Genomic DNA, 27,241 nt, shown 5'->3' with positions numbered 1-27,241 from the left:
AAATGAGTGCTTGTGGCATGTTTTGTACAAAACCTGGATGGTACAAAGGCCAGCTGGCCTCAACAGCATGGGTAAAGAGGTGCAGTCCTCATCGTACTGTTGTTTTCACTTAAATATTGTGTAGTTCTAATGTTGGTGCAATGCAGTGTTGCAGTGTTTTTGAAATGTCTTTGCCTCCATGTGCCTGTTCAACTCTCACTTTTAAAATGCGATTTTTTTTCTCACTGATGGGTGAACATTAGTTTTTCCTGTGATTTGGCTAAATGGAAGAGCCTGAAGACTTTTTCTGTCGTTGCCCAAATGACAAAAAGTAATGAGAATAAGTCACCTGCTGTGACAAAAAATCATGTTCTTCATCATGTTCATATCATTAACTAGTAGCCACCAGCTACTAGTTAATGACATTCTAACTGGTAAGGCATTGGATTCAGTGTTTTAATTGTTTTCAATTATGAATATTGAACAGGGACCAACAACAAGTTCTTCCACCAATGCACTAATCCTGAAAATCCCTTGTTCAAGGGCACAATGTCATTAGTATTTTTCCTGCCAGGTCGGCGATTAGAGTCTGTAATTTTTTCTTCACGAGCCAGATTCTCTAACCTCTCCAACACTGCTGTGGGGCTTTCAGTTTTCTGCCTGTATAGATGGGATGAGAGTTAAACCTGGCAAATTCAGAGCAAAAAGGACTTGCAGCACTGCTCTTTTGGTAATCAAAAGAGTATAATCTGTAAAGTGTATGGGTTAATGTCGGAAAACAGCAGGAAAAAGTGTTTTTGAAGTGGCTTCAAGTATAATCTTGACATGCTGCCACAAACTTAGTGATTCTATAAACTAGTAAGGTGGTTAAACAGAAATCCCTCACTGCTTGTGCTTCCCAAGGTGCTACTTATGTTTTTCAATGTCCTTGTCCTAAATGATATGTGGGTGAGGCAGTGAGTACACTTAGGACATGCATCAGTGAACATAAGAGCAGCACCAACAGGAAAGACTTCTCACTCCGCTGTTGCTTACAATTTCCTGCATGAAACGCAGAGACTTTTACAGTGTTAAAATTCTCCCCCATACAGAGGGTCAGGCCACCCACCAGGGGAGGAAACTACAAACAGTTTCTGCTCAAGAGTAGAAACCTAGTGGATTTTTAATCTGTGTAGCACAGATCGAGGGGGAGATAATGAGGAATTTGAGCTTGTAATGTTTTTTTACTCTTGCTCTTGAGTGTTATTAGCTTTGCAATGTGTTCTTTTTGTGTGTTTGGATCCAGGGAAAGGAAATTGTCTCAAATCTGCATGTCAGATTATGGAAATTTTTAGATTTGTCTAATGTTCTCGATGCACTGTTGTTAAATAATGCAGTTTTAACTCAATAGTATTGTTTGTTTTTTTTAGCCGGATTAGCCGGTATTGTACATGTGTTCACCAACACTTATGTTCCACTGTTGCCATGCCTACACATTCACAATTTCTAGAAAAATACCAAATTGTATAATTAGCTTTTATATATATACCTTAATATACTTCCCAGTGTGTAAGTACTGTATACACACTGCTTATTTTACACAAACAGTATATTGAACTACTGACTGGCATTTTCTGACTGGATATGCTTCAGAAGGCTAGAGTCACAAAAAATACCAGCATGCCAGGCGTGTGGAAGATGAAGGGCTAGGAGCATTGTTTTTCAGCATCCAGGCCTTGGATGTGCTGATCCTCACAGCTCAGTAGCTGTTTGACAGACAGGCTCCTTTTTCCAGCCAGAAAGGCGTGCTGGGAGGAAGGCGGACAGGCCAGAGCAGAAAACTCACACCAGTCTGACGAAATACAACTCCACAGATCACACCAAGTCAAATTAGTGAACCCATCATTGTCAGCCAACTGATGTCTCAAGAATCAAGGTGGTGCAGAAAAGGTTTCTCTGACTAACAAGTTTTCAGTATTCTCTTCATCAATTCCAAATTAAATAATAATTAGTACTGTAATGTCAGGCTAAACAAGTCACTGCTCCTCTACCCTTCTATTTTCAAAAAAATGTGAAGAAATGAAATTTAACTGAACACAACACATCACAGCACAAGATGTGCATATTCTCCTGGGATTACAAAGGTCTTGAGGAGTGGGAGGAAATATTCACTGCTTAATTATATCAGTTATTGTTTTTCCACCCATGGCAATGCTTATACAGCTTTCATAATCTTAATTAAAGATCCTTGTATAATTATTACTATTATTTCTACAATAGATGACTGCAATATCTGGAAATTCTCCAGTATTTGTCTTTGAGCAAGGGAGGAGGGCTTTGTTCAGAGTGCTTTCAGGCACTCAGAATGTCACTCTGGATAAAAAAAGACATATAAATACCAAATATGTAAATTTAATGTAAATGTACATTGCATGCACTATTCATTCAGCTCCCTCGCTCTCTTTCTCATTTTATCCTTAAACTTTAATGCATTAGTGGCAGAGAAAAGGGCATAAGTTCGATTACTGTTTACATTTCTTCAGATTTAAAAGTTGAAACAGATTCAGAAGAAGTCCATTACTCACATTTTTAGACAAATATACAAATTTAAATAGAAGGAAAAGCAGCCTTGGCTCTTCTTGGTCAAACTGTAGATTGAGGTTGTGCAGGTTTGCAAAAAGAGGGCACAAGTAGGCCTTGGTGAGATTACTGTGCTCAGAGATGCAATGGCTTAATATAACATCAATGTGAGATATGCACACAGAGCAGCACTGACCTATGAGTGTCCAGGACCTTTAAAAACCTCTGAACCTGTAAATCTCCTGATTGCTGTTATTATTATTGAAGTAGAGGAAGATGCTCAACAGCTTGATTTAGTCATGAATGTTGTGGATACTGTGCTATTTCAGTGTGATGGTAAATAATGATGAAACACATGTCATAGATGTGCAGAGCACTGAGTGTCCTGAGAGGTTTCCAGTTTATAGTGCTCCCAAACTCACAGAGCTGTGAATGTGAGAGCTGACAGGGTGGGAAAGAATAATGATTCACAATATCTATGTTTAGGCCAAGGTCTGTCGCGCTAACAGTCCTTTAGCAGCCTTAACACTGAGTCCTCTGAAATGCTTCTACAGTGTGTTAAAAGTGTGCTAAAACTGTCCAACTGTGAATGTGAAAAACTGCTATGTTAGATGTACTTAAAAATAGCCTACCTAAAGTCAGAGCTAAATGGAGCCAACAGCTCTAACCAACAGCACAATGAATTTCACAACAGACTGTGTGGTTTGTTTTGGATTCTGTTTTGGGTGGAAGCAACAACAAGACCAGCAGCTATCGTTAAAGACAAACTATGAGACACAAGAGCAGAGCTACAGCAGTTGGCTACCTACTGAGTAAGTGTTTGTGTAACCAAACATGATTATAGGTTTAGGTGCCAAAGGTACTTGGTTAGGATTAGGAAAAGCTCACAGTTTCAGTTAAAATAAGTAAGTTAAATTAGTAACTCACAGTAAGTCACGTGACGTAAACATGTAAGTCACGTGAAGTCACTTACGTAGGTTACGTAACTTATGTACGTAACTTAAATTAAGTAAGAATAACTTAAAACGTTGACTTTTGGTTTCACGGGACACAAACCCTGGTCTTCCGGGTGAAAGTCCTGTGTCTGTGTCTCCCTTAATTTGCCATGGCCCTTCGAGCTGGTCATAACAAAGCAAATTTGCTTTTTGTGTTCCCGTGCTACAGGCAAAGATTAGTAAATTGCTTAAAATTCAAACCAAATGTTTCAGGTTTACTAGAACAAATTCTGTTTGTTTTTCAAAAATATACTGTATGTTCAAACCCTTTCAAGATCTCACACTGTGACAGATTTTGGTAAAAGTGTACTTTAATAAGCCACTATGAAAATGTTTACAAGAAGAGATGCTACTTGTGTTATGTTAAAACTTTTTTCAGTTCATTGGGTCCTTACTGTATGTGTTCTTGCATTCAGTGTCTGTGATGTCTAATATACAATTCTACAACCAAAGAATGCAAAGGATAGGAGGTGAATAAAAACCTGGATGTTTAGAGGCTGATGTATCAGATGGCACATTGGCTAATGAAAAAATGGGGACACCCAAAGATTTATTGTAAAACAACAGTTATAACAGGCACAGAGGCAGTAAATTGATCAGGTCTGAATCAAGCACACGCCTAAGCTTCAAACTTTAAAAGATGTTTTTCTGCATTCACTCGCTTTCATATTCTGTAGACAGCTATAGGGAAAACCTTTCAAGTATGGACTTGGCATTTTATAATCAAATATTCTCTTTAGTAGCCAGAGTTGTTCCCTTGCACCAACTGCCAACAATATGCATTTTTATTTGGAGATGAAGTGCACAGATGTTGACTTGGAGCTTTCAGAGCCATAGACTCAGAACTACATCTGTGTACTCAAGCTTTTACTAATTTTGGTTACTATGTCAGGTTTTCATAGACTCAATGAATAATGCTTTGACCATCTTAATGTTAGCATGCAAGTTATTGTAGCACTACCCAATTATATCATTGTGCAAACAACACACAACAATGAATAAAAAAGCCAGATAAAATCAAAGTCACATGAAAGAGAGAGCAAAGTCAAACTTTCTGGGTAAGTTCCCTTTACAGGCAGAAATTCAATATCAAAGCAGCGAGGCCAAGTCAGATTAAATCTCAACTAAACAAAGTTAAGACAGCTCAAGATCCTTCATTAATATAATCTCACCAAGAGATATCTCAGCTCTTGGAGATATTTGGCTCTCAGCGATAGAAGAAACATCCATTAACAAAGGGAGCTGATCCACTTCAGTGGCCAGTTTGTCTAATTAATGTGTCTGCTCCATCAGGCAGTGACACAATTAATTTTTTATCGAGCAGGGTGTCATTATAGTCAAAAAGCTATTTACAAAAGGCTGATATAAGGACTCATAATTAAGGATTAGGTTCTATAAATGTTAGACATTTAAATTTTCCGCGCTGAAATCGAAGAGGGCATTCTTATTGTGAGACGACTGAGGGTGAAAGGAAGAACCACAACAGTCCGCGGTCAGCGGTATCTTGTTTCCTGAGAATTATGTTGTGATTCTAAATTGTCTGTTCCTTCTGTTCTGTGATTCACAGAGGTTTGTCACAGTCCACTGGTATCCAATCTACTGCCATTGTCCTTCAGAAGCTCCTCACAGTTGTCTGGCAGCCATGGGCCAGGCTTTGCTAAGCTGAATCGGAGAGAAGGTGAGTACCAGTAACTGTTGCAAACCATCGTCGTGGCTGATATATGTTTTTTGGTTAAAAAATCTGTGTGATGGGGTATTGTACAACACAAACCAGCACATTCACTATGGTGGAGGACTCTCCCCGTACTGTTCAACTCAGAAATGTTGATCAGTTTGTTTGGTTGCAACTGTCCAAAGTCCACTAGGTAAAACTTACTCGTGTGGTGTGGCCAAAAGCAGGAGGGGGCAGGAAATAGCAAGGGCAGGATTGTAAACATAAACTGCAGGATCTAGCATGGCTAGCGGGCTAACAACAGCAGGCCACAAAGTTGTTAATTATACAACTTCTTATCCAACATTTTACTGTCATAAACGTCTGTCACTATCCTTGCACTAACTGCAGCCAAGCAGCATCTCCTCCTCTCTGCTGGTTTTATGACAACAAAAATGTTATAAAACAAAAATATAAACAAACAATATTTCTTGAATGAAAAGTCTTTCAAACTGGCAGGACATCGGAGAGCCTTGTGATGCAGCATGTCAAAGTTAAATCAGATTAAACTGCCCACACACACTCACTGCTCTCACCAACTTGTAACTGATGTAATGCTGTAGACTGTCGTTTCCAGCACAGGTGATAATCCAAATGAATATCAGGGTTGTGTTTCTCAAAAAGATCTGGGTGTTGATTTTTTTCATTTGCCTAACTTCGAGACTTTTCCAGTTTTACCCTAACCCTCTCCATATTTATAGAATATAGATGCACACATTCATACCTGCGCGCTACCCAAAACAACTATGGCCTTCCTCTGTAGACACTGGTGCAGATTGGAGTTGTGCACATGCATTGCCCAAACACACTTCAGTGGTAGCTGTTCTTCAATCAGGTTTTTCTGTTTCTAAACCCAGGATGCTGCCATGGCACACTGTGTTTAAAGAGAATATACTGAAGTTAAGGTTTTCTAGATTAAGGTAAATAAAAGATTATCATAATATTCTTGACTGATCATCAAGGGACTGGATGTTACTGTTCAAAAGTAGCATCCATTCCCTTAGGCCTGTGACATGTCAGCTAGGCTATTCCATCTCTCCCTCAGCTATACCCCCCAGTATTCATATATAAAATTTAGCAGTTTAACATCAATAATTTATCGCTGCGTTCGTATCCTCTTTTCTTCTCGCTCTTTTTATTTTAACCCCCAGTGTTTTAGCCAGTTGTGCAGATAAAATAAGCTGTGAAAGGAAGCTCCCCTTTGTTTCTGTTCTGATGTGTTGCAGCACCACTGCTCACCTCATGATTCACTTCCCTGCAGGACACACAGAACACAACATCAAAGACTAGTCTCAGTTGGATTCACACAAACTGACAGACACCTCAGGGTGAATAACGGATAAACAGACAGACAGAAGAGTACAGTGGTTATTGTCTCTTTTCTGCTCTGTTTTTAGGTACATATGTTGCAGGTGTTTTAGTTAAGTGCATCACACACTTCGCCAAAGGTTGGCTTGTCACCAGAAGAATTGACAAGTACGTTAGGAAAAAAAACATATGTGCTGATACAGGGGCTTTAAGAAAACATACCTCTGTTTTTGGCACATTCTGGCAGGAAGGGTTGGCTGGTTTACACTCGTACCTGAGACAACAATCAGATGGAAGCGCTGTGATGTCTTTATCTTCGACACAACAGAGGATCTGAATGATTTTCACCACCTGGGAGACTGTAGGAAGCACAGCCTGCAGGTTGCTGTTTCCTTGGTGTGTTTGACGGCAAAAGCTGTGAGCAAACACACCTGCTGTGTTCTTTCACTTCAGTCAACCTGCTCTGTCTGTTTACCAATCTGAGTTTGATCTGCGTTAAGGAGGATCAGATGCTTCTAAAGTACGTCCAGATGCATCTGAATGGCAAAACATGTTACTTATCTGCATGGAAGAAATAGACAGAAGCAAATAGTAGAAGAAGTAATGAAACAAGACGGAAACTAAAGGGAAGGGCAGTGAAGATGTGTTCTGGTTTTTGTACATTTCTTATCTGGCCCAAACAAAGAAAATAAAATGCTGTCAAATGGAAACACACATTTAATACTCTGCGAGCATCATTTCAGCATTAACCAGGTAGTTAGAAAAGTGTTATTGATTCATGCATATACAAGCCACTGTGTACACACCAGGAGCAGAAGAAGTGCTCAGATCTATTACTTAAGTAAAAGTAGCAGTATCACAGTGAAGAAATACTCACTTTTACATGTAAAAGTCCTGCATTTAAGATTTTACTTAAGTAAAAGTACAAAAGTATAGCATCAAAATATACTCAAAGTACTCATTAAGCAGAATGGCCCATTTTAGATTAATTTCTGTTATTTAATTGGATTATAACTATGGATGCATTCATATGTAATTGTAACTACTTTTTATACTGCTGGGTAGATCCATCTATAATAATACATCATAATTTACTGGTAGATTATATTTTGTATTAATAATTTGAATCGACAAAGTAACTAGTAACTTATGTTGTCAGATAAATGTAGTTGAGTGAAAAGTACAATATTTGCCTCCAAAGTAGTAGCTTTAGGGGCTTTGGGTGTTCCCTGATACAAAATTACAATATTGGTGAGGGTTTAGCTCATTAGCTTTTGTAATTCCTTGTCAGATTTCTTACTAACAATAATACCTCACAGGTTACTATGCCTTATTAATTCTCAACTCAAAATTTTAATTGAATTAGTTTAGAATTGAATTAGATGACCAATAAATCAAATTCATACACCTCAGAAGGAATCCACAATTTAACAAAATGAAGTGATGTAAAAAACTAAAACCGGTTTAATTCTCAAATCCCCAGCTATTCTCTGTGGAAATCACTGAATCAATTAAAAAACCCTGGTCGTTTTCGTCTCCTCCAGCTGCTGCTAAAGCTCCTCATCCTCTGTAGTCATTCTCTGAGGAGCCGCCTCATTCAGAGTTAATTTACCAGCAAAATGAGCAGGGACTCTCGGAAGCAACACATATCTGTTTAAGGGAAATACAGAGCTATTTTTGCTTCCTTCAAACACTCTGCAGTAGTCTTGTTGCACTATTAACCTGTGTTTTAATCCAGGAGAGACCATTGTTAAGGATGCAAATTTTACTAAAATTCCTTAACTGTTCGTCAGGCACATTCTTGATCAATTACTGATCACTGAAATACAAGATGCATGTTTTTCCCATTATGAAGGCTTTATTTAAACAATTGGTCTGCTATTTTTACAACTTGAGTAAATTATTTGAATCACAAATTAAAGCCCCTATGTGTAGGATTTAAAAATTTCTGACTTTTGTGCCTCCTAGTGAAAGTATGTGGAAGAAACTGTGGCACGGATCTCAGCAGACCCGGATTGGCCATCAGGAGCACCGGGAGAATTCCAATATTGTGCAGAAAAAAATGCGTGTGTGAAAAAGTGAGCAGAAAAAATGGACAGCACGGGAGAAAGCGAGAACGAGAGAAAGAGAAAAGGTAGAGCTGAGAAGGAGTTCATTAAAAGGAAAAAAAACACCTGGGAGGAAAGTGCCACTAAATGCTGTAAAATTACAGATATTTTCAGCCTGGGACACTGAGGGGCAAATTCACAAAAGGATTGCGGCCGCTAAACCTGCATAAATACAACAAAAAGGATCCGGATAATTCTCAAAGCACTCGCAAAGGGTGAACTGCACCCCTAACTGCGCTGCCAGGCAAATAGCGTCTCAGTGCTCTGGTGCTATTTGCAGGTATGTAAATTTGGTAATATGCATACATTTGGCGCAAAATTTGCACCGTAAAAGTCCAGCATTGCTGAGTAGGAGTGAAAACAGCTCTCATGCGCCCAGAGGCATGAGGGAGATCGCACAGTTGCGGCACCTCAGCTGCAAAACTTTATGAGCATATTTGCGCAATATCTTTTGTGAATCGGCCCTTGAGACGGCGCAGATAGTGGTTGCAAATGATGCACAATTCATGGTGCTATCAGCGGCCGCAATTCATTCTTTGTGAATGGGCTGAATGCAACACATAGACTGCACCAGGATTGCCTCGTTTTTTCCACAAAACCTACTGCCATCAGAATAATTTAAAAAATGCTGCAATCATGTATAAATTGTGAACATATATAGTGCCTTTGATGAAATTCCATTTGATCAAAATTGCTGCTTTTGCTCCAGCACTCCTGGCCATTATTTAATAAATGGCCAAACATTCAAAATATTAAATCTAGCAATTCTGTGCAAATTGCAGGCTTTTCAGTAGGACACACCCTAAATTAGATGAGACTAACTATTTAGAACACTGAAGCAAAGCCCAATCCTTTCTTGTACCAATGAAAAGTGTCACATGCCATGGACTACAAATGTCTACAAAGTAATTGAGTAGTCACATATATTGTCAAGTTTACTGTTGTGAATGTTGTTCTTATTGTCTGTGAATATATACATGATCAATCAAATCCTTAATGATTAACATTTGTACGCAAAATTACTCCATTTGTCCATTTTCTTGCCCTGTACAGTTTATAATGTGATACTGCACGGCTCTGTCTGTCTTTTGTCATCCATCCTGACTGTTTCAGTCTGTTTCTCTTCCTGTCTATCTGTCAGAATAACAGTGCATTATTGATGGCCAAAGGGACTTTTTGTTAGTTATCTGTTGCCTGTGGTGAAGCTGTCAGCTTGACCAGCACTGTGTAACAATATGGCTTTGTTCTGCCTCTCCTGCAACAGTTCCAGACATGATATCCAAGACATCTCAACTACCAGTTTCTATCTGTTAAAAAGTTGCAGTGGGCATTTCATCACATTTTATTCTGGGCAGACAGATATTTGGGTACAGTTTTGGCATTGGGTTCAAAACACTCATCTCTGGCAGTGCTGTAAGTTTGGAACCAAAGCTACACTCTCTGCCTTGGGAGGGGTGACTCCTCTAGTGACTATGAGATGCTCGTTTCATGAAATTTAGGCTGTGTGTAATAAGTACGAAAAAACACAGACATCTCTGCAAATGCAAAGTCAATCAAGTTTTTCCATGTGAAATTGTAGTCTGATTCCTCTAATGTGCTTCTTGGAGGAAATGTTGAAACTTCTTGCTCCTATGAGAAGATTCAAAGGCGTTCAAGTGATTTTCCTTTCATTTTCCCTGAAGGCTCTTGCTCAACCTCTAACTCTACTGATTCCAAGTGGCTCAACTGGCAGAGAGCCCAGACTCAAAACTTCTCTCTAAAAGAACTTTGTAACAGACATCAATATATTTCGACAATCTATGGCTGTCACTACAAGAGGAATTGTAGTGACAAAAGGGTGACACTGATATAGTCTGTGGTTGTCATTATAATTAGAGACTTGTCTTCAAAGTCACCCACAAGTTAGGAGTCATCTTTTTCAAATAAGGAGAAAAGTTTTGTTAAAACACATCTCAGCTTCTCTAATATCAGTGTGAATTATGGCCTGTTATACCTTAATGGTATTGTAACAATACAGAAATTTTATGGTGGACTTTTTCTTGTATGTCTATCTTTATGAGGACCATTTCTGGAAAGTGGGGTCATTTTGTCCAGCCCTTAAGACTGTTTGAGGGTTAAGACTTGGTTTTAGGGTTAGTTTATTGTTTCCCCCTGGCTATACCCTTGCTTTGCCCAAGGCTCTCTCCTCCATTTCAAACACAATGGAAAGGGGAGAATAATGGCAGCCCCAATGTTACACACCCAGGAAGAAATGGTGGAGGTGAGGGAAAATGGTTGTTATGGGGATAATATTCAGGGATAAGATGGTGGAGGTTAGGCATTCTAGTAGAAATGGTCAACAAAAGGGGAAAGGCTAATGATGAGCAAACTATTGGTCAATGGCATACAATGCTCAGAAGATGCTGCAGGGCTTGTTGAATCTTCAAAAAAGAGATTGTTAAAGGTGCCCTGTGGAGGTTTCTTAAAAAAACAAAAGTTATGTTTGCATTCAGTGTTTTTCACCAAAACAACTTGCTTGTATCCTTGAGGTCTAACAAACGTGTTGGGTGCATTTCTTCCCTCATAAAATATTTCAAATCCTGCGTTGTTTACATCCATGTTTACTTGCTAGAAGTCTTCTCCTTAACTGCCTTTAGTGGCGCCTTGCTAAGTTTGTTGGCGTCACCAACTGTCGATCAGCAAAATAGTGTGAAACCAAGTTTTTTGTGCACATGCATGTGTGTCCTTGTGTATGACACAAACAAAATGGCTACCCACTCGTAAAAACTTAGTCCCCAATCATGGTTGAAGTTAGGCACAGCCAATGATAAAAGAGACCAGGTAAAAGAATTAATGAAGAGAGACAAAAATACTGATCACCCTCAGGGAAAGGATTAGGGTTTAGGGTCTAGAGAATGCTTTACATTGTGAATGTCCTCACAAAAGTAGAAGTACAAATGCATGCATATAGTAAAATCTGTCCATATGATGTTCTCGCAGCAAAATGTCACTTTGATATAATTCAGCACTTTCACTTGTGCACACAAACACACACAGCTTTTGGCATTTGAATTATTCAATGTGTCTTCATATTATGGTCCTCTGCTATGAACTGGCCATTTAAATATTGTATAAGGCTTGCTGTGTTGACCATAAATGCCTCAGCTGCAGCTTGTATTATGCACAGAACAGTCCTTAAGCTACAGATTAAACTCTTTTGACTGTTCCAAATTAAACATCAAAGAAACAAGTTGATAAAGCATTTGCACTCAGGGCTTTTAAACTATGGAAAAGTTTGTGTCTGATGAAATAAGTTTAGTAAGATTTGTCTTCTTTTAAGAAACAACTGAAAAGTCTGCATGGATTTGCATTTTTCTGAAAACTTTTTTTTTCTTGTTAATGCAGAGATAGTATTTAAAGGATTCAGCAGTGTAGATCTTTCCACATAGCATGGTATTTGTTATGTTTTTATTCATTTTATTACCCTTTGATTTCCCAGCACTCTTAACTAACTTTCTTGAGAAAAGTGTCCTACAACAAATGTTATTATCAGTGTTTGTTCATTCTGTGTTTTTTAAAAGCTCCCAAATATGATTTTTATGTCGACAAATAAAAGTCAGCGCGTCTTTTATGAACTGGCGCTATATAAATAAAATTAAATTGAATTCTTTAGATGATACAAAGGTATTTCTCTCTTCCTCCTCTTTCTCTGTCCAGGAGCTGGAGGTTGGTCTCCTCTGAGCTCAGACAGATATCAGTGGTTGGAGGTCGACCTGGGTGGGCGGACACAAATCACTGCTGTTGCTACACAAGGCCGCTATGGCAGCTCTGATTGGCTGACAGCCTACCTGCTGATGTTCAGCGACACAGGACACAACTGGAAACAGCATCGACAGGAAGACAGTATAGGGGTGAGTGCATTGTACTAAAATTATTCCAACAGCTATAAATGTAATGTAATAAAATGTAGAAGTGACTTATCAGTGTTAGGAGGAAAGTGAGTCTGCAACTGTTAGGTCAAAACAGAACAGACACAATAAGCCTTTTTCACTGCAGACATTTTGACATGTGACAGTAGGAGAAGCACAGGTGTTACTAATAACATTAACAATGGCTGCCAGGTGTCCCAGTGAGCCATGACAGTGTGACAGCGATGCACAACACGAGGACCTTGAAACCGAAGCAGCTAAATGGAATTCAGACATCAGTGATTTTATGATTTACACCTGTTTTTCCTACTGTAACACGTGAAAATGCATAAAATGCCCCTATTACAACAATAATGTTCCTTTAAAAGTTGACATGAATCATTCTGCATGTAATTTGCTGATAATTTATGTTATATGCTGATGTTCAGCATCCTCAACCAATGCGTTGATCAATGTGTTTACAGTGAAAAAGCCTTTGAAACTGCATTTATTTCATCTTCAAAATACATTTGTTGGCACAACAATTTAAAGTGTCCAGGATAAAATGTCTTTGATGGACAATTTTTAATTAAAAGGCCAATACTGGCACACAACAGCAAGCAGAACAATACCAATGGGGAAAATATTCTGCTATAACAGTTGTTAAACTAACACTGATATAAACAGTACAAAAATGTTATTACCCATTACTGTAATTATCACTGTAAACTGTGATACCCATTAATGTAATTGCTGTTTCTTTACCTTTTCACTTACCTTAAAAAGTATAAGCTGACATTATAAAGTTACTTTATATTAAAATGTAGTCAGTGCTTTTTTCTGTCTGAAGTCGGTCTACCTAAATGTCAGACTGTCACAAAATGTCAAAAATGTATACTATAACACACCAACCAAAAAGAAAACCATTTGAAACGATACTGTTAGATGGACAGTACTGAGCAGTATTATTAGAGTGTAGTAAGTTGTAAGGCACGGCAAAGATTAAACCAGCTCCATTAAAAGGCCTGAAGAATCATCCTGCAGACAGCTTAACACCTTTTGCAGAGAACGAACAGCAAGAAAACTATACCAGCGCTGAACACCACCTTTCCAAGACTCTGCTGTTCTTTACCAGCCATCATTACTCTTTCAACCTTTATTGATGATGAGTTAGGTTTATCAGATGGGCTAACTAAACCCCATGAACTATGAAAAGATCATGGGCACAGCACGGCACTAGAGCAGCACGATTATTTGAAAAATCAGCTTTCACTTAGCATTCCAGACTAGCTCTGCCACAGTGCAGAGTGCCTGACCAAACATTCAAGCTGTATCTCAAGGAAAACCCTCCAATTTATTCAAAAATGTGTTTTCACCTAAGGGCTCTCTCACTCGCTGTGTTACCCACATTACACTTAGATAGTAGGTAGAGGCAGTCAAGCATTAACCTCACAGCTCCTGGTATAGACAGAAAATTCTCCTCCGATTACAGTGATGTTGTGGTGAACAGCTTCAATTGAAAGTTGATGAGAGGTAAGACTCTCACAGCGAGGGTAAAACTAATGTCAGAGAGAACAGAAAAGGGCTTCTCACAGCTTAAAAGCTTGTTGATTTCACACTTAGCATAAATCAGGATAAATCCACAGTGTGTCTCAAAAGTCCTTCTAAAGCGCCACACATTAGTCAGCCTAGTTTATTATGGCTTTCGGGGAACAGAGTTGACTGCTGAGTTGCTTCATCAGTCACAATTCCTCCAGGACCTCTCTTTCTTTTAAGCTTAGAGGCCAGAGTTTGCGAGGCTGAATAATGCGCTCTTGTTCTCTAATTTTCTCTCATCTTCTCTCCATGTTCTCTCTTCACATCCACTGTAAAAGTGTGAAAGAGCAGATGGTATTGGGAATGTATACTCTCCTAGTCAGGGAATATAGCATCCTTAAGTGTTAATGGAGGTAAAGGGATTGGAAGTACAATGTAATTTCCCTGTAGGACAAGTGAAGACACAGATTCTGTTAATGAGTGTCATCCTGAAATGCAAATATGGGCTCTCTGTGCCAAAAGTGAGAAAAGCTAGAAACGTGCAGTAGAACGTGAAGGTGTGGAGGCTGAGGTAGTGGATGTCGGATACATGTACCTGTATTGATTTAGTTGCATGAACCTTCACTGACTGATAAAAATGGATCATTTGTTTTCATTCCCTTTTTTTTTTCTCGTGGAAATGAGGGGTAAATGTTAACAGCACTGTCATTTTAATCATTTGACATTGGTTCAACTTAAAAAAGTTCCTTTGCTGCCTTAAAAATGTGAATTAACTTAGTTGAATTTACATTTTCAAAACTCATAAGATGACTTTGAAATGATTATTCATCCTGAACTTGAGAAAACAAGTTCAATAAAGCTATCAAGTCGAATCAACAACTGTCAGATCTGCTTTTCATTTATATTTTCTCTTCTAAGAGTCAATTCTTCCTTTTGATATGAGTAACTTCACAGCTGTTGCTCCTGTTAGATAGTTAGTCACTTGGTACAAGAGTTAGTACAAATACAACATGCAATGCCAAGTCCTGTGACTTTGTTCAATTGTAAGTGTACAGGGGGCTGAATTCAATACTAACCTTTATTTATCGTTGTTAGCATTGTTTTCATTCATCATGAGAAGAAACAACTAAGACTTATCATGTATTAAAGACACACAGCAAGTGTCTATCATGTCTTTTCTTCAAACTACAAAACAGAATGGTCCCTGGAGAGTTTTAACTCTCAAACAATGCATGCTGGGAATTCTGCTAAGTATGCTGATGATGTTTATTTAGAAACTTAATTTTATGAGTTGAGTGAAGTCTCAGCAACACCATGTTGAAGCTTCAAAGGCTTCAAGATTGAACAACTCATGTTCTAGAAGTCACTAGAAGTCATGTCACTAGAAGTTCTGACGTGAAGTTCTGAAAATAAAAACTAGAAATGATTTGTTTAATTAACTTGAAATTAATAAAACATATATATTTACATTGATTAGAGAAATGATTTGTTTATTCCACAAAATTTTTGTATGATATTTTACAGTGAAGAGAGATTTCTGTATTTCTGTTTTATCTGTCTGTTCTTTTTAATGGTTTGAAGTAGGCGGGGCTCAGATGGAACGTATTTCTGTGCACCAATCAGTTTAGCAACATTTAAATCAATGACATAGGCTTATGTTGCTAGTCCTGCCAATCAAATCTGACCAAGCCACACCCTGATAAAGAGTCCTGATAAAGCAGAGTAGCAGAGTAGCTTTGATTGATGCATATTCATTCAAGAATATTTAATGTCATGGATCTTTAATGTTCAAGAGACATATTAAAGATTTGAAATAAATATTCAGTGCCTTTAAATTTGAGTTGTTGCCACACATGGCAATTTTTCCATTAACAATCTTTAAAATGCATTTCCGTTTTTCTTATTTAACCACGACAAATCCATACAGTAACCAAATCATTTTACAAAAATTAAGTATTAACTAATACATTTGTAGCTAAAAAATAACACATGCTGCTTTAGTTGATGCTTGGAGGTTGAACAGCCATCAACAATGCATCTGAGGTTGTAGATGGTAGGGTGGATGAAGTACAGTTAGGTTAAAAATTATATTTGTCCTATTTTGGTGCTAGTTAATGAAAACTTCGTCATGTTAACTTTTGCTGTGATTCCCAGCTTTTTGTGGGAAATTCTCTCACTTCGCTCTCCCTTTCCCTAAAACCTGTTCCCTCTGTTTTACTTTCCTTCCCTCCGTCTGTAATCAGACACCCTTTGGAGGGGTTTTTTCCCCCTACTCGGGTCATATTTCAAAAGCCAATGCCTCAACTAAATGAGCTGCTGTTCTCCTCGGTCTCCTCAGCAGGAAACAGTCATTTGTGGAGGTTAGGACTCTGTTTTCTGACAGGCTCCACTGTTCAAAGTCGTGAGATCAGTGTAACACACACCTCCAGTATCTGGATCAGATGATGAGAATTTACTCAGACAGGTCAAGGAAATCAAATCTCATATGTTAAGTTTCAGCCTCATTTAAGATCTCAATATCACATAGAAATTTTAATGTCATAAGTATTGATTCAGAAATTCCCTTATCTTGCCCATCTCCATAGGGAGGTCAGAGGTCAGGATAAGCTACAGACCAGAAGCCTGGAGCTAGTAGGTATTCAATGGTTTCTTCAAGGACATTTCACCTCAGTAGATGTCCTCCATTTGAAGAAGGACATCTCTCACTAAGCCATCCTGCAGCCCCTTTACTTCCTATTACTGTTGAAATTTTGTAGGTTGAGTTAACAGGATTAGCATATAAATAAAAAACGAATAATGTCATCAGAGCTGGTATACAGAATGAAGTTTTTAGGTGAAACACTGAAATGAGAAGAACAGAGAAGAAAATCAAGACAAAAATCAGAAGCAGAGGTAATTTAAGAGGAACAGACACTTAGTCACAGGGGCACGATCTAAAAAAAAGTGTTTACTTACTTACTTCTATGTCATTTTAAAAAGACACAGACTTACCTGAAAAGAGAAAGGAAAGTAGACTAAAGGGAGACAAAATGTATATATTATAAGAAAGGTTGATAAAAGGGCTTAAGATCAAGTCAACTTGAAGCTTAAAGGTAAAAATAATCCAAAAAAGAATGTGCTCGGATTGCAGAGGTTAATAAATGTTATTCTCCATGGACCAAGTGTTTACCAAAGCGTCTAAAACATATAAAACTACAACTAGTGCTTCACAAATCTAATTTTCTACCTGATTGAGAAACCATTCACCAAGAACGTGGCTCTATCTCCACAATATTCCCTTCATTAAGAGGAAAATCAAACAAATCACTTCTCACATAAAGCCTTGGGGATTGCACTTCAACGTCAATAAAAAGATGGAAGAACATGTTTACTTATTTAGTAGCAAGTTTGACTACAATAAAGATCCAGGGGGAGCAATTTCACAGTCATCTTTGTGGATGGTTGGAAAGCCAGAAAACTAGCTAACTTGCTGCTTGTGTTTTTCCAGGCCTTTCCGGGTAACAGCAACGCAGACAGCGTGGTCCAGCACAGGCTCCAGCACCCAGTGATTGCTCGCTACATCCGCCTGATCCCCCTGGACTGGAATCCCAATGGTCGGATTGGACTCAGACTGGAGACCTATGGATGTCCTTACAGTCAGTTTGGGCTTTTTTTTAATCCTCCACCTAACAGGCATAAACTGAAAAGATGACAGTAGAGTGGACACCTGCACCAACACGTTTTACATCATTGCATGGGACATAAGATTCTCTATGTTTGTTCAAATTTTTGCCACTTTGTAGCATTTTTATCCAGTACCAATCAGCATTTTAGAAAAGCAACTATGTTTTTTTTTTCAGTGGCTGTTATGTATGAGCCTCTATAACTGAACCGTCAGACTACACAATATTTTTGTCTGTTAAGATGGTCACTGTGAAAGAGTCATAAATTCTTGCTGTGTCTTGGCTGAGAGACATGACAGACTACACCTTGGTCCCTGACCAGTCATAACTTGCCGTGATGTCATTGGGAAGGAGGTGCTAGAGACTGACCGAGCAAGAAAGTAAACAAACAATAGCATCTGAAGCGGCGTATATGATGCTGGTTGTCTTGTCTTCGGAAAAGCCTAAAAAAAGAAAGAAAGAAAAAATTACTTTGAGTTTTCCTCTGTTTCACAGTTCCTCTTCGCAGTACCAACATCATTCCTCTTTCACTTCGCCATGTTTACATTTATGTGCAACAGAGTGCTCTGTGCTCCTATTGGTCAACGTCTCAGTCGAGGAATTTGTCGTGGAAGGCAAAACAATTCTGACACGCTAGTCTTTTTGTCGGGACGCTGTGAGGTGTCAGAGATGCGGCGTTGGTTGTTGTCTACCATGATACACTACACAGGATAAAACAGTTGTCACGTTGTCATGCAAATTAAAAATGTGCACGTATAGATAAATGAAAACACACCTTATATGTATAGAATACACACACACACACACACACAAAACTTATTGAGGAGCAGATGGGAAGGAGGCAGCAGATCTGGGTTGATTAGGAATGAACCACAGGTATGACAAACAGCGGGGGCCCACCTGGCAGCTGCTGGACAGGTGAGGAATGGGCAGAAAAACCAGAAACAGCATGGGAAAAGAAGAAGTGAGGGCAGAGGAGGCAGGAGAGGACACAACAGTTGTGGCCATGACAGCAATAGAAGGTCTCTTATGTCTGCTCCTTGGCAGAGAAAGTTTCATTATGAATGCAGGAAGAAGTCATTTGTCAAGCCAGTGTGAAAAGTTAATCGGTTCTTCTTTGGCCCCGAACAGTATTTCCACAGACTTGTCATGCAAATCTATCTATGCAGTTAGATTTAAAATGAATAAACCAGGTCTACCTCTGTAGACAAACACAGTAAAAAATGAGAAAACTACACACTGCACAGGTAAAATGATGAAATTGTCTCAATAAAAGACATGAGTTATGACATTTCTAAACCAAGCAACAAAAATAAAATGACAGTGCCACATAAAAACACGAGAGACTAAAACAACTCGATGCATGAACCATTGTTGTGAAAATAAAAATTTTTTGTAACCCTGTTGCAAAAATGAATTATCTGTGAAAGAGTGTGGTTAAAAAAATAAAAAAAAAGCAAGTGTGTGAGCTTGTCTGTTGGTTCAGTTTGATTAAACGTTTGCTCTCAGCTGGAAGAAGTCAGCTTTAATTAGACTCTGAGGATGCTGGCAACACTTCCTCATTTCATCAAAAAGGTACAGAGGAAGTGAAAAAAAACTTCTAGGCTTTTACTTTTCAATAATTTAAATTTTGGGTTTGTACTTGCTGAATAAAAATTGTGCTTTCAGGTCAGCCTCTATTTTGGTGAATAAAAATACTCTCATTAGTCTCCTTTGTCTTAAAGTAGTAGGAGTAGGTAAAAGGCCAGGGTCAGTTAACTATTGACAATACAGAAATACATACATTGTATACTTAAAAATATTTTTTCTACCACAGTACTGTTTCCAGGATCACTGTCAGCAGTAAAGGCTCAAATGCACTGGATGCAATAACTGATGCATCTCAGCTGACATTTCTAATTTGATGCTTCAATAGCGACACTGTGGGCGTGAGATTTGTACCACAGCAGCACTCAGCACCGTGATAGGCAATGTTGGTGAATCCTTTTCTTTACAGTGACATGAAAGATGCTTCGTGGTCTATATTTTGCTTCACATATTCAGACACCAGCTAAAATTCTAGGTTCTACATTTTGTTTATACTTAATCGCTCACTTGGCCTACTTTCTTATGAGAAATCCTGCATTTGGTTCATGGCTCTGAGCAGAAATGAGATAAAAATCCAAACTGCACAGATGTTTTGCCATTCTTGATCCATAAGCTGAATAATAACATAGATGTGGACAAATCGAGGTAATAACATGAAAAAATATTTGTGAGACATTCAGTATATTAGATTACATGCTTTTAAAAAGGTTTTTACTTTGTTAAAAATGTGTTTATGTTGATTGTTATTATTGAATCATATATGTATTAAAACAGCATCATTTCACAGAGTAAAGCAAAGCAAAAATCCATGATCCACGAGTAAGAGTAGTCCCACCACCAAAAACCAAAATACAGGATTCTTGTTTTCTGTCACTGTAAAACTTTAGTTTACATCACTAATCTTCTTACACACAATAGAAAGACAGGCCTATATTGTTAATGATCACAAAAAAGGTTTTTCATATATCGGTCCATATAGTGGTATCCAGTATGTTTTCAGAATTTTTGTTTGTTTATCATCAGTTTATCAACAGTTGAAGGTGCAGAGAAATAATTTATGATGAAATCAGTTTGTTGGATCCCAGTCCTCTACGAACAATATGCTGTCAACTCCTCTAGAAAGAGACAGATGAGGAGAGAGATTTAAATAGATGTGTTTTGAGAAACAGCACTGCAGATCTTCAAGGACACAGGAGAATCTAAACTTTGGTGAAATACCTTTGCCACACCCTGCATGATGGTTGGCCTTCTGGTTTTAGCATTTCCATTATTCACATTTATCTTGTTTATCTAGTTTATGTAAATATGCACAGCAATTACAGTGAAGCAGTTGTTGGCAATGAAATTCTTGTTCTCAGGTTCCCTCCAACAATGCTCATACAAGGTAAAGTGTGGTGCAAGTAAAGTGACAGTAATGAGCTTGTGGGCTCAAAAGTTCAACAGTCTTATGACCTGAGGAATGAAGCTGTCCCTGAGCCTGGTGGCGCGGGACCGGATGCTGCGATACCGTCCGCCAGACGCCAGCAGGCAGAACAGTTTCTGGCTGGGGGGATTGGGGACTTTGATGATCCAGTTAGCCTTCTTACTGCACCGCTGAGTGTAGAGGTCCTCCATGGATGCCAGCTTTCTCCTGGTGATGTGCTGAGCAGTTTCCACCACCCTTTGTAATGCCTTACGGTTGAGGGCAGTATACCAGGCGGTGATGCAGCCAGTCAGGATACTCTCAATGGTGGACCTGTAGAAGTTGCACAGTATCCTGGAGTCCATGTTGAGCCTCCTCAGCCTGAGGAGGAAGAAGAGCCATTGTCTTGCTGTTTTTGTGATGGTGTCAGTGTGGTGGGTCCAGGTCAGGTCCTCACTGATGTGAACCCTGAGAAACCCTAAGCTGATGACTCTCTCCACTGTAGTCCTATTGATGGTGTTGGGGGCGTGTCCTTCTCCCTGTCACTTCCTGTAGTCCACAATCAGCTCCTTTGTTTTGCTGACATTGAGATGGTGGTTGCTGTCCTGGCACCAAGATATCAGGGCTCTGACCTCTTCTATGTAGGCTGTCTCATTGTTGCCAGTGATCAGGTCGGGTCGTCAGCACAAATTAATGTATATATGTGTTGGTAAAAATTCTGCCAAAGGCTAATATTGTACATATAAATCGGCGCTATTGGTACAGGTGGAAATTCTAAATGTGTATTATTCACAACAAAAATTTGACTGATGACTGTTTTAGGAGTCTCTATATCTTTAGTGCTGCAGTTTCTCAAAATCAAGACATTTCCCTTAGTCCCTGCTCAACTCTGTGTGTATGCACGCTTGCACCATTCTTTCCTCTGTGCCATAAAACCAATCTACCAACAATCTCGCATATTTCAAAATATATCCTGAAGGCACATAACATGAAATATAGTAAAGACAGACACCTGAGTAATGTGTGGTTTTGTTGTCTTTCAGACTCTGACGTGGTGAGCTTCGATGGCCGCAGCAGCCTTCTCTACAGGTTGAGTCCCAGGCTGAGGGAAATGACCAGAGAAAGCATCTCTCTGAAATTTAAAACCCTGAGGAATTCTGGGATACTGCTTCACATAGTGGGAAAGAGCGAGCACAGCCTCACCCTAGAGTTAGAGAAAGGAAAGCTTCTCCTGCTCCTCCGAAAAGGTACAGCTCTGAAATCCTCATGCACACAATGTCATGATGAGTTGAATTATAAAACAGGTACTTGTAGCCAGTTGGTTTCTTATCGTTCAGACACCAATGCTGCTATCTATTTATTAAATAGGTTAAGTGAACTTTATTTACTTTCAAATATTGTCAAGTGTGTTCTGCTTTAAAGAAAATTTTCCAGATGATGCAAATATCTTGGTAACTGTTGTATTGGAAGCCATAATACTTGTTCCCACAGACTAACTAACTCTTTAATGGTTTATTCTCCACTGAGATGCAAGGGATTATGTCACCACGCCAAGCATCTACTGCTTGTGATAACATGCATATCATGAATTTCTTTGCTCTGGTTAGTCTGTGGTTGTGTGTTTAGCAATATCAGTAAGCTATACCAAACTTCACTGGCTGTTTTTTTGCTCTCCCACAGATCTATTGGTTTGTTGACCACTAGTTTCTGTTCTTTTGCTGGTGGCATCTACTTATGTGCAGTATATGCTTTGGTATTGTGAATTAAAGGGGTGCTCCGCTGATTTTATATATGAAGTTCAGTTTACTCGTCATGAGCAGTACTACTCAGCCTGTGAAAACAGTAGTATAATGTCTTATTTAGCTTTGGAGGGAGTTTTCTAAAGCCTGAAAAAATAATAGCTTTGGGCTTCAGACTTTTTTAACAATAAGCCTCCATTACAAACTGAAGGTGAGGTGTAAGGTTTGAAAGAGAATAGCATTTAGGATTGTTGAATGAAAGACACTATGCAGGGAAAAGTAGGATCCAGGAAGTGTGTGCTTGACCTATACTAGATACTTAAAGCAAGATATCTCGGTATCTGCTGACCATTCTTTTTTTTATCTGTTTAAGTTCTCCAACTTTATGGAAGTGCAATATTAAATTGCTGGAGTGTTCATTTTTGTGGCTGAGCTCATCTTCTGTTGGTTGTTGTGTGACATGTATATTTTTTCACGCTCCTGATTTACGTAGTGGTGAAATACTTATTATTCAAACAAGCATTAGAGAAATATTTCCACTCACATGCATTCAATTCATGTGTCAACTTGCTTTACTATTCTTCATTTCAGTTGCATCTAAACTGCTGAGCTCATGTCCTATAGTTTATGCTGCTTCTACGCTCAGCTGCACGAAGTTCATATCATCAATCATCAAAGTCATCTGCTTAACAACGCCACAAACAATCACATTTCATAAGAGATTGTCCTCCTACCAGACTACTATATTACTTTTGTGATTTTAATATGCATAATTAATTAAAGGTCTTAGCCTGCTGCTGCTGTTGTTGGATTAGATTTATCCATCTCAATTCATCTCAAACAGTGTAGTCTCTTTGTGTGTAGCAGGAGAACACTGGTTTTGGCCTCTGCATCCTATGTGGTTTTAGGGGGGAAAGTTATTATTGTTGCTCCCCAATCTCTGCTATGCTTACTTGGTGTTCCTGGTTGTGAGGAATGATGAGGTGAGAGCCTAAACACCAAATATCAACACTGTACATATTCTGTTGGCTGACTGAATTGTATTTGACATCTACCTTTCTGGGGGGGTTTGCCATCCCAGTCCACCCAGTATGATGTATCACTTTACTTGAGAGGACAATAAAAGGTAGGTTATGGTCAGTTCATCTTGAAGTAATGAGGAGCTACTTAGTAACTACTCAATATGATGTATAACTTTACATGGGAGTGAACAAAAAAACAACCACTAATGATTAAGTAATTCATCAGAAATGAGTAGCTTGTTCAGAGCGTTAATCAGGAATGACTTATGAAGAAATTGGTTGTTATTCCGATTCATAGGTATTTATGAACTAATCATGATTTATTAATACCGTATTTCCCATCCTGTTCTCCAGTAACTCATCATTATCTAGTGTATATAGTCCTCGATTCTGAGTTATTGAGGAACAACTCATTAACAATTCATTAACTACAACAAAGTTAATTGTGTAGCATCATCATCTCTTTCTTCTTTGCTGCTACAGAAATTAGGCTATGTCATGGGTTTCTCAGGTCGGGGGAGTTGTTGTCAGAAGCAGCCGTCTGTGATTTTTTTCTGAACTGTGGCCAGAAGCAGACTTTGTTGATGCACATGTTTTCTCTCAGCCTGTAACTTGTTCTTTGCACACTGATAGATTTGGGGGTTTGTAAGTGCCAAGTTTATTTATTCAGATTTATCTGCCATATAGAGCATGCATGAATAAACATCAGAGTCCGTCCTACATTTGTAGGCTTGGTCCAAGATAACAATGTTAAATAGTGAATTTTGAAAAAAAAAATAGAGCAGGACTGTTTTTCATCAAGCTCTCTGAGAGGAGATGAACCATGAAACAGTCAACTATGATGAAGTTAGAAATGCTGACAAATACATGTTTTAAGGAACTAAGAGAAACTGTCATGCTCAAAACTGAACATGGATTTCACAGGTAAAGAGACGAAAGGACAACATAACTTTATTTTCAACATGCACAGATAATTGAAACGTGTTGTTTTTGGCTGTGCCTTCCTTCTTACACATACTCACAGCCTGACATACATTTCTTTAGAAGGGTCAACCACAGTGTAGCGTCCCATGAGCATTTTTGTCGGTTCAGTTCCTTGACCTGTGGCACTAGAGATGTAATACCAGCCTCTCTACTTCCAGGCCATTGCGTACCCATTTAAAACTTTAAAAATGTTTTACTTTGAAAACAGAGGTAATTAACTAATTTGCACCTATACCTGCATTACATTCTCATTAGTTTGTGCTGGTCTGGCCCCCGCTTTAACACCCCATTATGAGTGTTTTGTTCCCCTGTGTACCCTTAGCAGCCTTTAGCAGCACTTAACAGAAGACATTTAGTTCCACTCTGTTTGCCTGGAACCGTCCAAACTGTTTGAATAAATACACTGGCTTATTAAATTGTATGTGCTCTCTCCAAAAGCATCCCATTTCCTCGCTGCTATACATTCATCAAAATGTCAGTTTATAGTTCTATAGCTCACTGGCTCATAATTAAGCATATTAAGTAAATATACCAGGGACCAGTGTTCACTGATCTTCTGTCTTCTGGCTGAGCTTTTGTTAGGTAAAGACTGTTTGAGAAAGGAAGAAAAATAAGAAAAAACTTGCCACATAAAAATTATGTAGAATGAAATGAAGTCCCTGCACTGCAATTTGCTGAAGTACATGGTTGCATTGCTGACATTCATGCTTATGTTTCACTCTATTTAAGCTGAATTTCAAGATCAAGAACTAATTTGCTCTCAATTGGGAAAATTGTTTGCCCGAAGGCACAGAGTAGAGTTAATATACTGTATGTGTACTGTACCTGTATGCATACAAGACACATCGAAATGACAGAAAGAGCAGAGAAAACAGACCAAATAAGTGAGCTATTGGGATGGAGAGGTCATCGCTTTCATTTTGTTTGAGTTTGTGGCAGGCAGAGTAAATGTGAAAGTTGGATCTGTTGAGTTTATCCATGTGGTTAACTTATTACCTGAAGGAAAAGGCTCAAATTCTTACCAAAGGAGTTGACAGGAGATGCCTGTGAAGCTCAGAGTGTCAGGTAGAAGCTGTTGAAATAGAAAAGATTGATTTGTGGTCGTATTAAAACTGCTTGGGCTGGAGGTTCAATTGTTGTTGGAGCCTCTATCATAATAAGGGACTGATGGGACTGTAAAACAGAGCACCAGATATGTGTCAAAAGCGCTGTACTGGTCTTGCTCTATTTTATTTTATTTGGTTTTTGATTTATTCTTAATACAAAATTGAGAATCTTATATACATAATCAAATGTTACCTATGAAAATTATCAAATTTTTTTCACGTCATGTAGTTGTTGTCCCACTCTACAGTAGATAAAAAAAATGAGTGGATGCAGATGATGACTCATTCTGGATACAGTCTGTCAACTCAGCTGTCTCAGTGAATGGTGGTCTGTGTGTCGTGTTCAATACTGCAGTATTGATTTACCATGTTATTCTACTCTATCCATCGTGATTTATAGGAAGGTATCTCAGTTGTGTTCAGTCTTACAGTGTTGTAAATAAGCACCTTAGTATTCACCTGAGAAGCAATACACTCATGCCAGCTGTGCTTAATTTTACAGCCCACAGCTGACTCGTTCCAGCAACACAGAGGCGATGTTTGACTCATAATGACAAGCTGATTAGCTGCATAGTCTAAGAGGCTCAAATGGTCTCGTGTTTAGTCGCTTGTTCCATGTCTCAAACAAGTACAAGTGTTTGGAAACACGGCTTCTTCAAACACTTCTTTCTGGAGTTATTGCTGTGGATATGTTTAGAGATTGCTGATTGTTGCTGACGTTTAAAAATTGCTGATTGTGTTGATTGTGCCACATTGAAAAGAGAAAAAATGAAAGGAAAGAAACAATTATGATGTCTGCTTGATTCTAGCAGCACATAGGCAGTTTTTTTTTTAATGTACAACAATAGAAAGTTTAAACTTTGATATTTTTTATGCATCTTAAAAAGACATGTGAAATGAAGGACTAAAACAGCAGTGGAATATTAATGTATATTAACTTTTTTTCTTTATTTTAGCTTGGCCCCTTTAAAAGATTTCCAAAAATGTCTCCAGGAACACTTGTTGTGAGCAGGTTCAGAGGTTGCACATTATGCTTGTGCTGACAGATTGTGTGCACCGTCTCAGTCATTTAAGCTGAACAGAATAAAATTAAAATGCTGAAACAATTACAGCAGGCTGTCATCTGATGAGACCTGTCAGTGTCCTCCAACAAAATGAAATTTAGAGTTGCAGCGAAGAGCCTTAATGCAGAAGCAGACAGCAGATGATTAGGTGATATTGCCTTGGGGAGCTGTCTGGGATCATCTAACACAGAAACCTACACTGTAAAAAGTAAAAAGGCTTTGAGGAACTTTTAGCAGCTTCTCAGGTCATAAAAACAGGTGAAGTTCAGAGAGTTCCCTTTACAAATCCCTTAAAGAAGGCTACATGAATCCTGAGGAATACTCATTGAAAATTAAGATGACCTCAGTGAAGTGTTGGTGATTCTGGAGGGTCACACAGGGGAACTCCGGAAAGTTTCTTGAAGTACTGCAGGCATGGAGGACACTAGAACAAACATTATCGTTGTGAAGGATCTTCTACGCTGGTATGGCTAATTGGAATTTAAAACAAAAATATGCTTTCAACTTTTTCTATCTGTTGGGTATAAAAGAATGTCCTGCAATTATTTTTATAACCTTGTCCTTCCCTGTGGAGTTTCCTGGTAAACATATA

General features: G+C 38.6%; 1 protein-coding gene across 1 annotated transcript in view; it reads left to right on the top strand.

Annotated features, from left to right (window-relative positions):
- The window catches only part of LOC122884714 (contactin-associated protein-like 4), a 68,855-nt gene that overhangs the window by 8,954 nt on the left and 32,660 nt on the right, over positions 1-27,241 (top strand). The window contains exons 2-5 of the mRNA XM_044214988.1: positions 5,101-5,211; positions 12,357-12,550; positions 17,571-17,718; positions 21,778-21,981. Of these exons, the coding sequence (XP_044070923.1) occupies positions 5,101-5,211; positions 12,357-12,550; positions 17,571-17,718; positions 21,778-21,981 (657 nt within the window). The remainder of the gene's footprint in view (positions 1-5,100; positions 5,212-12,356; positions 12,551-17,570; positions 17,719-21,777; positions 21,982-27,241) is intronic.

Source organism: Siniperca chuatsi, linkage group LG11 (assembly GCF_020085105.1).
Source record: "Siniperca chuatsi isolate FFG_IHB_CAS linkage group LG11, ASM2008510v1, whole genome shotgun sequence".
NCBI classification, from domain to species: domain Eukaryota; kingdom Metazoa; phylum Chordata; class Actinopteri; order Centrarchiformes; family Sinipercidae; genus Siniperca; species Siniperca chuatsi.
The sequence above is the reverse complement of the archived record's forward strand: the minus strand, read 5'-3'. Positions and strand labels throughout refer to the sequence as shown.